Below are 16,970 nucleotides of genomic sequence, written 5' to 3'. Positions count from 1 at the left end.
ACAGTCTCCATTAAACCCATGCCTGCATGTGCTCAGTCAGTCATAATGGTCAGTTCTTAAAACAACAGTGTTGTGTGCCACAAGAAGAGTCTTGATATATATATATATATCCACTTTGTGATTTACTAAGCAAAGAAATGTAACAAAGTGTGGTATGTTTTTGCACAAGCTGCCAAATAATAAAGAATAGTCATCAGGTAAATGGGACAGATAATCCTTTGAAAGATCCCCAATCCTTTGTATATTTATATTTTGACATACCTGAACAAAATACTGTTGAATAAAAAAACAGCTCAGTTTTTACTGCACTCTCACACTGTGAACCTTGTGGCTAAAGTTTGCTGTGGTGGTTTTGTTCTGTCATGGCTAACATCCTCTTTGCTCTTGTCTTTTGCATTAAGTACCTGTATGCTAAAACACTGTTATTTTACCTGCTGCAATCACACATAGGCTGTAGATTTCCATGGACAGAGTCTGTTTTCTTTTTATTGATAAAGATATTTGAACCTAGCCAGGTGATAATATTGTGTGTTGATTACCTGAAAAAATCTGCAGATTTAAGAGTTAACTGTGAAATGGAGAATTTCGAAAGCAGCTCAACTTGTGTAAAGTGAATGATGTGGTTGACAAAGGTCGAAACAGCTGATCAATGAGTCTTTCTAGTCATGTGCTTACCACCACCTCTGCTGCTCTTTAACTCCACCACATTACTGACATTGACAACCTATAGAGTCTATGCAAACCAACAAATATTTGACATGAGCAAGCATGGGAGGGCAAAAGAAGTTTTTACAGCCTTTTTACACTTATTTTTTATTTTCTCCGTTAATTTCCACAGGTGAGATATCCATAATAGTTTGATATTTTTTAGATTGATTTCCTTCTTAAAGTTTTAGTTTTAAATCTGATTCCTCTATCATTTCTGCAGTGTGAAAAGGAAAGGCACAGGGAGAAGTGTTGTGCTTTAGAAACAGTATTCATTCTTTTATATTATAGTTTTTATGTATTATTCTGTTCACCTTTAGATTGGTGATTTAATAGGAAAATATCTTAGTCAAACAATAGAATACCAAAAAAAGCCACTCTGTTGTTATTCACCTATGACCTGAAATGCTGCCAAAATACCATCTGTTTAAACAGAGTAGCCTGGGATTAAACACATGTACCCTCTGTCCACAGGCTTATCCTTAAAAACTAAGACCAGCGATGGCTTACAACAGTCTAGACTCACTCGACTACATGTGGGCACACCTCATCAATTTACACTTTTAAATTCAACAGACACACAGTCAGTAAAAGACACAGATTTTCATATCACTTTGCCTTTTATCAAAAAAAACAAACAAAACAAAACAAAAAAAACATTGACGTTGTCTACATCACAGACAAGAATCATCAATATTCTGTGTTAAACAATTTTGCCATGAACAGAATGAACCCCATGCCCACCCCTCCCCTGGAGCAAACTCCTCTATACACAGTATACTTTACATACCTATAGTCCCTGTTCAGTCTTTTTACATTTTACATCATTATCAAAGTAGTATCAATAGCTTTAAAATACATACAATGCTCTTTCCATTGTAATTATAATTGCTATCCTGATTGTACATACAGTATCATTTCCCACAGTTAGAGCCTGTTGAGCAATTTATGTGCCTCGTTTTCAACGACATGTTAAAAAATATTTTAAAGAGACACCACGAGTCTCTGTTTCACCAAACCAAAAGATTTGGCAGGATTCTGATGATTCATAGTTGAGACACATTTTCATACGACCATCGTATGTCAAGAGAATAGAAACACTGCGGGGAGCCTCACACTGTTAAAGGAGTTTTGAATACACAATACATTAAATGATATTTACCCAAATCCACAGCTTTTATTTTATCAGTTCCTCCTATTTGGCGTCAGTAATGTCTTGAACCCTTCTCAGACTCTCCAAGGGGCTTTACTACCAACTGTTACGTCTGCTCGGACTTGAGATTATGAGGTACAGTCAGAGAATCTCGGTAATCCCCAATTAGAAGAGTTACACTGAAGGAATAACAAAGAGATTATAAAAGATCACTTTAACAAAAGACTTCCGCCGGTACACTTGTGTACCGAAATTATAAAAGTGTAACTATTCCACATATTTGTATGGATTTGTTGTACAAGAGTTTGGAAATAATGTTCTCAGTGTTGAGCAGAAACTGTTGGCAGTAGTGGGCTGTGCTCAATCAATATACTTTTTTTTTTTTTTTACTTCAAGATCAAGATTAAAAACAGTGACTGATAAGTGCCTGACAAATGTGTAAAAACCAAATCTTTTAAATTAAACTTTGTATTAGTTTGTGTCAAAGGTTCTCAATCCTGCATGGTCACATGTCTCAAGTGTGAAGCTCAGAGATCGCCATCACGTACAAAACTTTGGCACCAGAAACAAGTCCTTTGCAAAGGAAATGTTGGCCAGGTGTTGCGCACATCTCCAACTGAATACTGAAGAAATGTGTGGAAGACTTGGTTTTCCAGGAGCTGGTATGAATTTCAATCTGTGCATTGAGATAACTGATACATAACTGAATAATGACCAGACACCAGTGATCACAGCCAGGCACTTGAGTGTCCTTTCAGATGTGAGTTGAGAGCTGGGTCAGTCCATGAGGAACCTCTGGACTCCGTAGAGTAAATATCTTTTTACCTTCAGGATTGAAACACTCAAATTGGTTTTCATGAGTAACAACATGCAGGTAGTTCAGCTTTTAATCTGCAATGGGGTTAAAATCATTTGACTAACAAACCCAGAGCCCCCTGAAAAATAAAAATTCAATCTAAATGTGGGAAAAGCTACCAGTGTCAAAAATACATCAAGAAAGCCTTCTTCGTTTGTACCCTGTATACACACAGCCAGAGCCCTGGATAAAAGAGTTTGGTCACAGCAGTTAGTGAAACTTTTGGCATCACAACACCGTATCCAGTAGACATTTTTTTTTTTTTTTTTTTAAATATTTGCTACCAACATGTCCTGATTCAGTATCACTAATGTCACAACATGGCCAAACTCTGCATCAGCGGCTCTTGATACAGTACGCAACCAGTCTTAAACTATAAGTTACACTACCATAAGAAAAACACATTTTGCTTAAAAAAAGTTTGACTCCATTTAAATTTTAACAATTCATTTTTTGGCCCAGCGGCTATCAAGTGAAAAGAGAGTTTTTAATATTGTCTTTTTTTTTTCTTAAATCAGATCTATGACTGATTTCGTGTGTCTACTATTCGCAAAGGATCTTTACAGTAGACCTTTGAATTGTTGTCAGACTAGTATTTTTGGCAAATTGTTTGACAGCAGCAGAATGTTAAAATGGAAGAAATGAGTAATGATTGTGAGCTGAAATGGCACTGTCTCATAGTTTAGACCAAGTCCTATGTCTATAAGTAGAGAGAGAGAGAGAGAAAGAGAGAGAGAGAGAGAAGTAGTACTATTCACACCTTCTGGGAACTGAATCCATGCTAGATAATCTACCTCCAAATAATAAGAGCAACACACAAGCGTTTTAATACTGTTTTAGCCCAGATAAGCAGTCAGGCACCAGTACTGGCTGCCCAGAGGGGTTGATGTTTGTTTTGGGCTTCAAAATATACTGCAAACTGCTAGTAAATTAGTGCACGTTTAATTTTCTGTCTAATACTGAGTAAGATCATGTATCATCAGTGGGCAACTTGCTTTATATCGAAGACATTGGCAACTGTATTCATTTCTTCTTGGTCTGAAAACGGGGGAACATTAGGAATTCATTAAAAATATGATTTGACATTAAAGTCTATACTCTGTGGAATCTTAATGTATGTTTATTTTTTCCTGCAAGCTATTGGCTGCACAGTGTCCATGAATAATTGGCTTCGTATGGAGGATGGCATCTCCAACACACCATCAGCTTACTGAACGAGTGGCTGGTTGGAAGCAGGCAAGAGTCAAAAAAATGGTCAAAGGGCCTGAAAAGGATACGTCCCAGAGTGTGAAACTACTGAGTGAAAGAGAAAGAGATGGGTTTTTTTTTTTCTTTCTTTTTTGTCCTTTGCTTTTTTTTTTTTTTTTTTTTTTTTTTTTTTTTCTTTTTGTTGTTGGCCGAACCTCAGCTCGATGAAGCCAAACAGAAGAGTGAGGGAGTGCTTACATTGTGGCTGAAGTGTTAGGCACTGCAAAAAATAATGAGATTTTTTTTTCATGTTTCTGATAAACAGAGTAAGGCAATTTGATTATGGTTGACTGATAGCAATATAAGATTCCGGTCTGTCTTCTGTAAAGTTCAACATATGCACAATTTAGACTCAGGAGAGAAACAACACTTTTTTTTTTTTTTCCATTTTAACAACCCATTTTCAGATTACCTGTGTAAAAACAGCTACAATCAAAAAGGAGGCACTTTATAAAAGAGTATATAGATATCTAGGCTATATATTAATCATTATATGTATACTGTATATCTTATATACCATTGTAATGTGTCACTTTATATTAGAATTGTGTTAACTGTTATGCAAATGAGGAAAACAAACTACAGTATGTACTATAGTTTCTGTCCTACTTGTATACTATAGTATATACTATAGTATAATATACAGTTATAATAGAAAAGCAGTTGCCAAAAAAGTATTTACACTTTGACTTTTCTCACATATTTTGTGCTACACAGTGCTTCAAAATGCATTAATACGAGATCTTATTTAGCCTTAATCAACTCAAAGTGCTAAATCATATTATTTTACTAGATGGAAAGGCAATGGCAGACAGTCATATGAAGTTTAAAATTTTAAATAAAAAAATAACATTGTTTATTATCTAGTCTTGTTTGTATCCTCTCATCTTACTAAATTTGTGTGACTTCATATTTGGGCTGCAGATTGTCAGAAAATTATTAGAGGGGGTCAAAGATGGCTGAGAGTTTTTAAGTTTTTTTTTTTTTTTTTTTACTTTTTCTCATCATTCATTGTTCCTCTGTGAAATTTATTGTATATTTTTTTATATGACAGTCAAAAATATGATTTTAATTTCAGTATTTAATGCTGCGCTCTTTGGAACAGCTGTCTCCAACATGCCTGGCCATGTGACTCAGGCATCATGGAACTGATCTCAACAGTCATCTGTCAGTCTCATCTGACATATGATATATATTATTCAGTTGAGTCCGGGGGTGGGAGCTCAAGTCGATCTGGAAAAGAGCAAGCGAGCGAACGAGCTGCTGCATGTTCGATGGTTCACTCATGTAACAACCATTTGCTTAGCAGCTCTTTGTTCAAAAATAAAGTGGCTGGAAAATTCACCATTTTGCTATGTTTGCCATATATTACAATATTATTATATATACAGTGGGGTCCAAAGGTCTGAGACCACTTTACCATTCACCCCATTGTATATTTCATTATTATTATGAATTTAAATATACTCCCTAAGCTGTGTAAGAATACTTTCTCTTTAAACTGCATTATTCAGCTTCCTTAACTAACAAGTCTGTTAACGGGTCCCCTCAGCTCATCTCAGTGAGGACATTTACGTACAATCTAATTATTGCCCATACTGCTGTTTTTGAAGCCAATGTAATTAAGCTGTTTACATGTACAGCATTAGAATGCTGTTACTTTGTCGATGTTTATGTAATGTTATACAAATCTATGCATCTGGTTTTTCTATGTGGCTCTACATGACATCAACCATTGCCTTAAATGCTGTCATGTTGCATGAAAGCTGCAGCTTCCATGTGACTTTTCCTGTGGCATTTTAGCTGCAACACATATAAACCATATGACATGTCATTTTTTGTTTTTTAGAGTTAGTTTTGAAATGTCAGGTTTGAAATGTCAGTGTTTATGTAATTATGGTCACTTGTATTTTGAGATAAGCATTACTCCATTTTGTTAGATTTTATAATGTAACTGGAGAAATCATTTTGAAACAAGGGCAGAATACGCACTGTGAGTTTGTTTACCAGGTAGACAGATGATCATTTAACTTTCTCATCAAACCTTGATCACCACGTAGTGCATAACTGAATACACGAAAAATCCTAACATACAACTTAGATGCATTGACTGGACTTTCTTACTGCCACCGTTTGAAAATCAGCCATGTGACATGACAGAACATGTTTAGTTTATGCATAATCAAAGCTGGGGCTGTATAAACACATGTGAGTGCACATCTGGAGCTTTAGGGATAAAACTTAATTCTGTGTGAAAAGCAGAAAGCACAGAATTAGAGTGCAGCTATTGATTGAAAGGATAAAAAAAAAAAAAAGAAGCAATTTTTCCCGTCGCTCAGCTACAACTCTGTGCAGAAGTTCTACAATGTGAATAAGAAGACGTAATCGTATGATGTCCTATTTAATAAAGTTTACACTTCTATGGATTTCACAAATATTGCATCAGCTGTGTGGGATTTTCCCCAGCCATTTTCCTACTGCCTGAAAAATGGACAGGAACCTATATCTCCATTTCATTTGTATAATTGCCAATTCCACAAACTGTACTTAAGTATACCTCAGAAATTAAGTACATTTTTAAGTCCTTCAGTAGCATAAGAAAAGTGGTCAAGAAGTATAAAGGCTCTTTTGGGCAACTGTACATAATAAATCAAATATGTTTACAGTGACAGCATGTGTGGGGGTATGAAACCTCGGCCAAGGCAGTATTTCCCTCTTATTTTGAGTCAAAGTGACAACTGATGAGCATTTAACTTAGAACACAGACAAAGGATGATGTTGCTGCATGGCAATACAAAAGAGCTGAGATTGTGTCAACATGCCATGTTGAGCCTTGAGTTACAATACGTCAGTAAACTATAGCACTATTCACATGTGCAAATGTGTTTTAAATCAACATACACAGATGGATATTTTTGCCATTTGTGTGATTTCCTGAACGCCTTGTTGATCTATGAGCTTGCCTGGATGACTGTTGCCTGTTAGTCAGCTGTGATAAAATTAAGTGAAGACTTTGACAGGATGTGCTGGAGCCACCATGATCAGCATAATGGCCACCTGATAACTCACAGAAATTGTCATCCTTTATCCATATTAAGTTAAATGATGATCAAACGTCATTTTTATCCAAAACAAGGCAAAAAAAATGAAACCTTTTCCTTACCCTGTGTCTGTGCGTTTGTTTGTGTGTGTGTGTGTGTGTGTGTGTGTGTGTGTACGTTTGTCTGTTTGGCACACATTTGGCTGACAGAAAACCGCAGACGGATGGGGATGTGTTTTCCATGGTTTCAGTGTCCAGCTCTGTTATGGCAACAGATCGGGCCACCGACCGTCCCCTCACAGACTGAGTGTGGATCGGTCACACCAGCGTCACACTCAGACCCAAGATGAGGACGAAGATCAACAATCTGGATAAAAAAAGAAAAGGAATTTAAATCATACATTTTACACACAAATGTTTTTTACTGTTTAAAATAATTTGTTTGTTAAGTGTTTGTTTTGACATGTTCCAGAAGGCAAGTCGGTTTAGAATAGATTATATATTCTCCAAAGCGTATTGCTTTTGTTTAATCTGGAGCTCCTGCCGGCTGCTTGGGTAAATATCACATGCTACATGATATCTCTCTTAAAGGATTTTCTCATTCCAGTCTCACGCACACTGTTGTAGATGTCAATATTATGTGTCTTGTCTTATCGCTTCCAGGGATTTTAAACGTTATTCTTTTTAATGAACCTCCTCAATAACACAAAGAGCAACTCTAATTCTGATCATGTCAGCAAAATAAAGTCAGTGGCAGCAAGCAAACATCAGAGTATGAATAATCATCAGCCTGCAACTACAAAGACTTTATTTTGTCTGTGGTCTACTGAGGAGAAGAATTACCTTATAAAATAACTTTATTAAAGAATAACCTCTCTAAGCAAAGCTAGGCCACAAATAGTGTCTGCTTCAGACAACAGTGCTGATAAATCAACCTGTGGTCTGGGTATCTCTGAGCCAGTCTAACCACTTGCTCCATCCACTCTCAGTGTCAAATGATTGTCTGCAGCCTCAGCATTCGCCTTGTTTACACTGCTGTGTAAAATGCTAGTCTGTGTGGTTGAAATTCTCTGCACTTTGGAGGCATTTTGCTAGTGCTGAATTGTACTGTTATACTGACAGGTGTTTTCTATTACCCCCCCCCTCCATTTATATCATTGAGGATAGAATAAATAACAGATACACTGTACTCTCTGTATGTTACAATACAGTTCACCAGCGCCACGAACTACAACCTCCAAAATGATGAATCGACACCTCTTTAACACAGCTTCAGCAAAAACTGATTATAACCTTCGTGAAAAAGGATTCATTGCACAACTGTTGTATTAAACTACATTAGTTTTAGCTGAATGTGTAGAGGTCCACCTACTCTTTGTCAACTTGTTTTTTTTTGTGCACATATTCATCATTACAATTTCATACTGTTTTAAAGAAAGATAATCATTGCAGGCTGTCAGTTCATATTCACTTAGTGTATGAAGTTATCCAGAGCATGTACAGTGTTGTTCACTAATAACTACTCATATCAGTGTAAGTGGATCAAGTAATGACTATTTACTGTTTACAAACATTGGATACCCTGGAAAATGTAAGGTACATCATTGAATTGAGATTTTACATTCGTGAAAATGCTGCAATTAAAACATCGGGCAACCATACACATTTTAATCTAATTCTGATATTTTAATAAAACTTGAATTTGAACATCTAATTACAATGTCATTTAAACAGCTGGAGTAATGTGATATTCACAAAATTATTTGAGTGTTGATTGAGCATTTGAGAACCAACCCTGTTTATTTGTTGTCGTTTTTTTAAACTGCAGTACAGCCCCCATCATCCCTATATCCAGCCTTCATATATTGAGTACCATCATTAGAATATGGCTGCAGTTAATGAAAGCTGGATAAACACTGTAGCTTATAGGAGGAGAGGCAAATTCAATATTAATCGCAGTGTGAAAAATCACATGAAAAAGCAATTTACGGAATATTAACACAGGCTTCTTTTCCTTGCTATGCACGTTAAATGCATAAATAAACTATCCCCAATTGAAATAATTAGTCAATTATTATGATTATACATGTACACATAGAGACGGAATAACACTAGATAAATCAATCATGCAAATGTTGTAGCTGCTCCGAATAAATAAGTTGCATAAGTTGTTTGTTCCATTTAGTCCCCTGATTAGTATTTATATTTACCTGTATTTACATTTTAACATACTGCCTTGCATAGCTTTTATTACTTGACATGTAAAAGTGATGAATCTCTTATGTACTCTGATGTACATCCCTCAAAATGTGCTTCAACCACCAACATTAACCATTAAATAATTGTCATCTGTGCAATATGAGGGAAACCTCAGAGCTGCCATGTTAAATCCTGCAGCCGATAGCACGCCCACACATAAACATAAACACCTGGCCCGTATTCTGCCCCCTCTACCTCCATTTATGTGGAATGGCTCATTACCAGCAGACAAATCAATTGACTTTGCTCTCTGAACACCCACTTGTGATAATAAGAGACTCTACAGACAACCCACAGCCTGGAAACTCAGTGCTGCCCACCAGCTTGAAGCAAAGGTACACATCAGTAAAGGATGAAAGGGGAAGGAGTGACTAAGACCCAGACATGAGTTTTGTCTGTGGATTATTCACATCACATAAAAAGCTTACATCCAGCTAGACAAATATTATCAGGAATTAAGTTTTCTTTTCACCTATTTTCAATGATTTCTCTCACTTATCAAAGTTAATGACAATTAGAGCCGCAACTAATGATTATTTTCATTATCAGTTAGTCTAACAATCATTTTCTTAATCCAAAAATATTGAAAAATTCAATTTTATAGTACAGTGATATCTTCAAATCCCTTGTGACCATCAGTCCAAAAACCAAAGGTACAAGTATTACTATTGTATATTTAATGAAGGAAGGCAGCAAATCATCGCATTTAAAAAGCTAAGACCACAGAGATGTTTGGCTTTTATTACATGAAAAATGAATGAAACAATTAATTGATTATTAAATTTGTTTCAGATTGAGTAATTGATTAATTAAATAAAAATCAATTCCGTTAAGTTTGTTATCCTAACTATTTTCAATGGGTTATGGAAAATCAAACGATCAGTTAATCAAGCTTGTTCCACTGAATGAGGGCGGCACTTGAATCCTATCTGGTTGTCAACAAATGGGTGTTTTCCTCCCAATATAACCTTCGCATTTTTCCTATCAGAAACAATTATTTCGTAAATTATAACAATTACAATAAATATTTTTAATGATGTAATTATTGTATTTATTGCTATGTTGATCAATCTTAAGTCGCCTCAAAGACCACCTCCCTTGTGTGCTGTCGTAACCAGAGTATTTTTTAGTTGTGAGGCCAGAACTTACACCAATGACCTCAGTGTCTACAAGAACAACCACTGAAGGTGCCACTACAGACCCTGCACCCTTATGCAAGATGTCTCAGTCTATAATATCATAAAAAGAACGTATGGAGCCTCATCTGTAGAATAGCTGAACATTTTCTAAACACAAAATTTACCTCAGATGTTAAACAGATATTTTAAGATGAGATGGGTTTAAACTCCCAGTAGCACTTACCTTGACCATCCTTTCTACTGTTCTGGTGTGCTCTCAGTTCTTCTGACTTATAGAAATCAATACTGGCATAAGTGTTGAGGCTGGAGCCAGCACTGCTACCCATAGCGTTTCCTCCGATGTTGTAGGTGGCAGATGTACGCTCCACTCCAGCTTGAGGGGTCTCCTTAATGGCCAAGTCAAGGTCAATATAGTTAAGGCCTTGTTCAGCAGATGAGGTGGAGGCTTGTGGTGGAGGTGTGGCAGACAAACTAGCTGCCTGCCCATTCTCCCACAGTGAGCAGTCCAAACCATGCCGATGGCTCGCTGCCTGGCTGCCCTCTGGGAAGAGGGAGGTAGAAGAGGGTGGGTGGCGTGGTAGAGAGGGAGGAGAGTTAAATGTCTCTGAGCGGTGGCTCCGCCGTCCTTGTGGGTCACCTCGGACCAGTCTGCTGCTCCGCTCAGGAGACTGGAAAGACTTGACTGGGGAAAAACCCAAACCTGTCTCCTGCTCCATAGACGAGGGCTGACCAGAGTGGATGGCAGATCTTGCTGAAATGCTGGGCTCTGAACCTTTGCTGTCTGTAAATGGAGTAGGGGCATCTATCGGCATTGCTGCCATCTTTACTTTTGTTCTGTACCCGGCGTTGCCCTCTGCTGCTAGAGGAGAGGATGTGCCATGTTCGTGTCGGGCCTTGGGGGCAACAGCTGGTGGGCCCTGTGGGGTGCTGAATGTGGACCTAACAGAAGTCAGGGTTGTTGAGGACTTCCCTAAATCCATGCTGACGTATTCGGCAGAGGTGGATAGCGGTGCAGAGAAGCTGCGGGGGAGGTTAGCAGGATTATCGTGGCAAAGGAGCGGTTGATTCAAGGGCCGGAGGGTTCCGTGGATCACAGGTTGTCCGCGTTCAGACCCAGCGCGTCGTCCTCCCTCATACTTATTGTCTTCTTTGAACACAATACTGACATACTCACCAACGTTTTGAGACACCGATGGCGGCAGATTCTCCTTCACTCTGGGTAGGGTGTTTGCTTTAGTAATGTCTGAAGACACACTGAGGGGACGACCCCTCCTTTGTTGCTTTGGGCTCTTACTACTTGACCCACGTTTTTGATGGTGACGTCCATCTTTTGTGCACGTTCCCGCACTCTTGTACTCTGCTCCAGTCCTTAATAAACTTAACCCTCTCCCCGCTGATATAGACTTGTCTTCCAGGCTTTCACTGCTGGCTGAGCTGGAGGAGAAGGAAGACGAAGACATGGAGAGTTGGCAGCCTCCTGCAGAGCCCACTGCAATTTTGTTTCTCTTGCTGTATCCCACTCCCCCTCCCCTTCCAGCACTATCATGCCCACTGCTGTCCTTTTTTCCTTCCCCTTTGTTTAAGTCCTCCTCAAAGCGAGTATAGAGAGTATGTTGATAAGCTCGTGGCAGGGAGAAATAAGAATTGAACATTTTTGGTTGCAGCTGGTGCTGCTCGGGGTGGGAGGGTGGTGTGCTGCAGGCAGAGCGGCTGCTGACAGGTGAGATGTTCATGTAGTCACTGGCAGCCCGGCTCTCCATGCTGGCCCTGCTATCCCACATACCCAGTCCATGCAGGTCTGTGGAGCTGCTGCTATTGGGAGACATGACCATGTAGCCCTCTGAGCTGGGCTGCTGGATGTGCTGAGGAGGGGACACACTGTTGTTGGGGGTCATGGCCATATACTCATCATCTGCCCCCGGTTTAGCACTGGCGTCAGACATACCTATTGAGAGAGAAAGTGTAACAGGAGGAGACGTCACTCCAGGCAGCATTGACATATAGCCACTATCCACAGCTTGTCCTGCTTCCACTTCTCCCCTGCCTTTGTCAGCCCTCTTCCTATTTTCCACTACTACATCAGGCTGCCCACCCCCAACTGCCAGACCATGGTGCAAATCAGCTCTCTCTCTGTTAGCACTCTGTGACATGATGGCATATTCTTCATCATCTTCATCATCTTCATCTTTTCTCTGTGGAGTCAGTCGTTCATGGGCCGCCAAAGGCAGGGATGCCCTCTTACTTAGTAGTCTGCGTTCTGCCTCAGATTCCCGACTGGATGAGCGCCGCAGAATCCGTCGGCCTTTGGAGCGATGATGGGAACCAAGGAGTCCCTCTCTCTGTCCCATGACTAAATAACTGGAGGAGCCTTCTCCGTGTACATGATGTCCAGACAGACTGGGCACAAGCAGAGAGTGCTCCCCGGGACTGGAACCATACTCATCTGAAGAGCCGTAGTCACTCGGTGAACCTGAAACAGAAACTCTCTGAGAAACACGAGGGTAGGAGCAGATTGTCATGCCTCCAACTGCTGCCCCCACTAGGCCACACTCTGAGCCATGACCAGAACTGGAGGACAGACTCGGCGCAGGGGAGGGAGCTGGGTTAGGCGTGTAACGTGCAAGGCTGAGGGTAATCTTAGCGGGGGTTGGGGCCCTGGTGGGTTTGGGCCTCAGTGTTGGTGTAGTTGAGCAGGATCCATTAAGACTTGGACTGGAGCTTGCCCATGTCCCTTTGGCACTTGCTGCGCCTTCCTCCGACCTGGCCCCAATGCTGGCTGTTCGCGCCCTCGGAAACCCGTGGCGTGATGTAGGTGAAGTACTCGTGCTGCTGCCTCCTGTTCCAGGGGTCTCTGTGCGGGCTCGCCTGGAGAAGCCCACCTGGCTTGGTGGCAGATTTGGATGATGACGACGGCTCGGGACACTGATGGGGTTTGAAGCAGTGCCACCTCCACATGACGTTCCCACGGACTGAGATTTACTGCGCTGACGGAACTCCTCGCTCAGGGCCTTCATGGCCTCCAGCAGGGTCTCGTGCATGTTCTGAGCTACTACAGAGTCATCAACCTGCATCCAGAACTCTCCAGGGCCGGTAATTGCTGAGCGACCCACCTCAATGAAAAAAAAATTCTCTGAATGGCCACACCTGCGGACATTCATCAGCTGCAACACCACAGCAGCCACATCAGAGTTGAGTTTGACAAAGTTGACTGTCTTGTCAGTTAGGCACAACCGGTAGATGCCCACTAAGTTCCTGGCATGTCCAAGACCTTTAGGCCAAACCTTGACCTGCCACACTTCCTTGAAGGTTGGAACAGGAGACGGAGAGCTACACTCTCCACTACTGCCATAGTCTTCAGGAGTTTTACCTAGGAAAACAATAAAGAATAAATAAATAAAAACAATTAAAGCACTGGATGACATAATACATACATTAGAAAATGAAAACTAAAAAACAAAACAAAACATATAACCTGTTGAAACATTGATCAAAGCCAAAATGACTAACTAGTCAAAGTGAGACTAATAAGTAATACTTTGTTTCCTTATCAATATTAAATTGATACATACAATGATAGCTGCTGTGACTGCCAAGCAGCTGTGCTGCAGCTAATTCATCACCATCACTTTTAAGCTACAGCTCTATAATTAATTAAGTCTTTGGAGGTATGGAATACATCTACTGAAAGGCACCATGCTTGATTGTGAAACAATGCAGCATTTCAGTTCAGTGCCAATCATATGACGAATTACAGAATTATAATTTTTTTTCCTGCCACAGTCACTGAAATCTTCACAGAACAACTGACAACTATGGTGGTTTGAGTCCACCCTCAATGTAATTTATTAAAGATGATCTCCACGGGAACCACTACAACCTACTGTATATGTTAATGTGTTTCAATCTCCATTTCAACGCCCCTGTGCACATTATTGGATACACTAAAATTAGATTAAATTAAGAACAGCGTTTTATTGTGGCTGTCCCTGAGAAATAATCTCAACAAAATGGGGGTCTGCACTCTAATGTGTATCTATTTAGAGGTCCTCAACATGACAACATTAGAGCTGGGCAAGCCCATCAATCTCAACTAACTGAAAGGCAAAGCATAACAGGGAGGGTGGGTGGTGGTGTTGAGCTACAGCATAAGGATAACAACGCAAACACGAGGATACCCAACAGAAACACATTTTCCAGTGAGAGCGCACTGACGATGCCATCTCCTCCCTACCAGCAGCACCGTCTAACAGAAATGTAGGTTAGGCGAACGGCAGTCAGAGCTGTGCAGAAAAACAAAAACACAGGCTCCAGCGGAGTGCACCACGATAGGCTACTACTATATGATGCATCCCTTGGATGGTTGCTATATGCCCACTGCGCCATGCAAAAATACACCGTCGTATGAAACGGTCTGCATTTTAGTCTGAAAGGGATCATCTGAATATTATTACATGTAGATGCTATTTGATGCATCAAATTACATTTTGCAGACAGAAAATGATCCGCAGATTAGAACTGTATTAAACCAACGCTTATTGAGATTGTGCTGCACAAACACAGCACATGCCGCCCATAGTGTTGGTCTCCCCCGTTCATCGGATCCACCTGCCTCATGGTGAAAAACACACCGACCGAATTGTATTAATAAGACCAATAAATTCACATTATATGACCAAACTACACGTACTGTAAAAAATATTCAAACAATTCGAGCCAGTGACATGCAATGAACAATCACGAATGGCCGCGCCAAATAGTGTATGTGGAGAACAAACAGCCTACGGCAGGATAGGCCTGATGCAGAGACAGACAGTAGAAATCACATAACACTTTTCATATCTTACAGTTGCACTGAAGATCCAGCATTGCTTGGTACCACTCGTTCTGGACCTCCTCGCTGTCTGCAGCGATGGCAAAGCTCTCGCTGCGGGTATAAAGGACTATCATGTGCTTGTTCTTGGAATCTGCCCGCTTGTTGATGTTGAAGCAAGTCTCCAGGTTCAGGACTTTTTTGGGCACAGGTGATTTACTGCGGAATTTCTTCTCGTTCTCATAATACTCAAGTCGAGCAGGACCATGCTCCGAGGCCGCCCTCAGCACGAAGAATCGCCGGTGCATTGATTTATGCTTGCGGAGATAACCGCTTTTCTGTACATCTTCATAGTTCTGCGGCTCGGCTGCTTGGTTCTCCATGGCCAAGGCAGGGCGATAAAAAATTATAAGCCGATAATCTCAGGGAAAAAATCGAAGTCCATGTGTACTCCTCATCAATCCACAGCAACTACATCCCTCGTCCTCCCTGTGTCCACATTTAAGTGTCCAGCAAGTGTGCGAAGGCTCAGGATGGGAGAATCGGCCAAACCATGTTTTTGATCTGGTATCATACTGTGAATCCAGCCGCTGCAGGAGGATCCGCGCACCGAGCGCGCACAGCGGCCACCGCTGCTCGTCCTGCACCCGAGCCCGGTCCTGCCCTACCAAGTCCAACCACGGTGCAGTTCAGCTGCCTAAGGACGTCTCCTCCACCTGTCTGAGGTTGGCCACAGTCAATCTTAACCCACCACTGTCAAGTTACGCGGAATAAAAACAGCACTTCCGGTAAGGATTTTCAAGATAAAAATAATTACTGAACTGAATTAGGCTTGCTATCCACGTGCGATCCATTCCTGTATTTTCTTTTTCATCACTTATACTGGTCAGGGGTCGAAATGTCAAGTATAATGCGTGCACAGGTGGGCTATACTTTTTTCTCAGCATCGTCTGCAGTGGACTTGTGAGTCGTGGATTCTGCTAAAGTTTGTTATGAGAGGAAGAACTCATAACTACCTCATGTAAGTACTCTAACTGTGGAGGAGCAGCAGGTTGACTCAGTGGTCCTCTAGTTGAGTTTCTTCATCTCTCACAGTGAGTGAATCATCATTTTTCATCACTTTTCTACTGGCCGGGGCTCAGAAAGAAAGAACAGCCACAATGCCACAATCACTTCTGTTTTCCCGACCATGTTCAGATTCTAATCACATACATTACTACAGCATTTAGTTTGAATCATTTCTTTAGAGTAAAAAATAACCCTTAAAGTGTCTGCTTATCAACTACGCCCTCATAAGGCTATGATTTAATATGTCACCCAAGTATTGTAATAAGTTTTGTTGTGCGTGCGTAACAATGTAGCATGCTCTAATTGTGAAAGCCAATCTGCTAAGTTTCCGGTGTCTCCCTGGCTCTTTCTGGGTGACTTCACTTTGCTTCTGCTGGACTGACACCTCGAAGCCGGTGCCAGTCAAATGCTAGCGGGGCTTCAGGAGTGATGGGGAGTGCAGAGGAACACGGTGTTCAGGCGAGGAAGACTGGGTTTATGATCATGTAGACGATCAGACAGTTCATGTCGTGTAATTGAGCATTCATCTGGGGGATTTTACTCCACTGGCTATACAAAGACAGGAGAAAAACAACTGCAGAACATGCTGTTTGAGAGGTTAGGGCTTATGCAGCTATAGGCCTAATATATTTTTGTATAGTACTGCTGAATGTCATGCAACCATTAAATGCAAATTTGCATATTTTACAGCA

General features: G+C 40.6%; 1 protein-coding gene across 2 annotated transcripts; it reads right to left on the bottom strand.

Annotated features, from left to right (window-relative positions):
- Positions 1-1,314: 1,314 nt before the first annotated feature.
- Positions 1,315-15,897, bottom strand: LOC111654029 (insulin receptor substrate 1-B). 2 transcript variants are annotated; one of them, XM_023404855.2, is made up of 3 exons: positions 15,245-15,897; positions 10,624-13,767; positions 1,315-7,369 (listed from the first exon to the last, which is right to left on the bottom strand). In XM_023404855.2, exons 1-3 carry the CDS (start codon positions 15,591-15,593, stop codon positions 7,362-7,364), a joined length of 3,501 nt encoding a protein of 1,166 aa, XP_023260623.1. In that variant the 5' UTR covers positions 15,594-15,897; the 3' UTR covers positions 1,315-7,361. The 2 variants fall into 2 exon arrangements, with proteins under 2 accessions (XP_023260623.1, XP_087029722.1); XM_087173596.1 differs by lacking the exon at positions 1,315-7,369 and having other exon boundaries at positions 10,586-13,767.
- Between the last annotated feature and the right edge of the window lie 1,073 nt (positions 15,898-16,970).

The sequence above is a fragment of the Seriola lalandi genome, unplaced genomic scaffold (genome assembly GCF_002814215.2).
Source record: "Seriola lalandi dorsalis isolate HSWRI2012SDOR001 ecotype SW California unplaced genomic scaffold, Sedor1 jcf7180002054256, whole genome shotgun sequence".
Classification (NCBI taxonomy): domain Eukaryota; kingdom Metazoa; phylum Chordata; class Actinopteri; order Carangiformes; family Carangidae; genus Seriola; species Seriola lalandi.
This window is presented reverse-complemented; position numbering and strand designations above follow the sequence as displayed.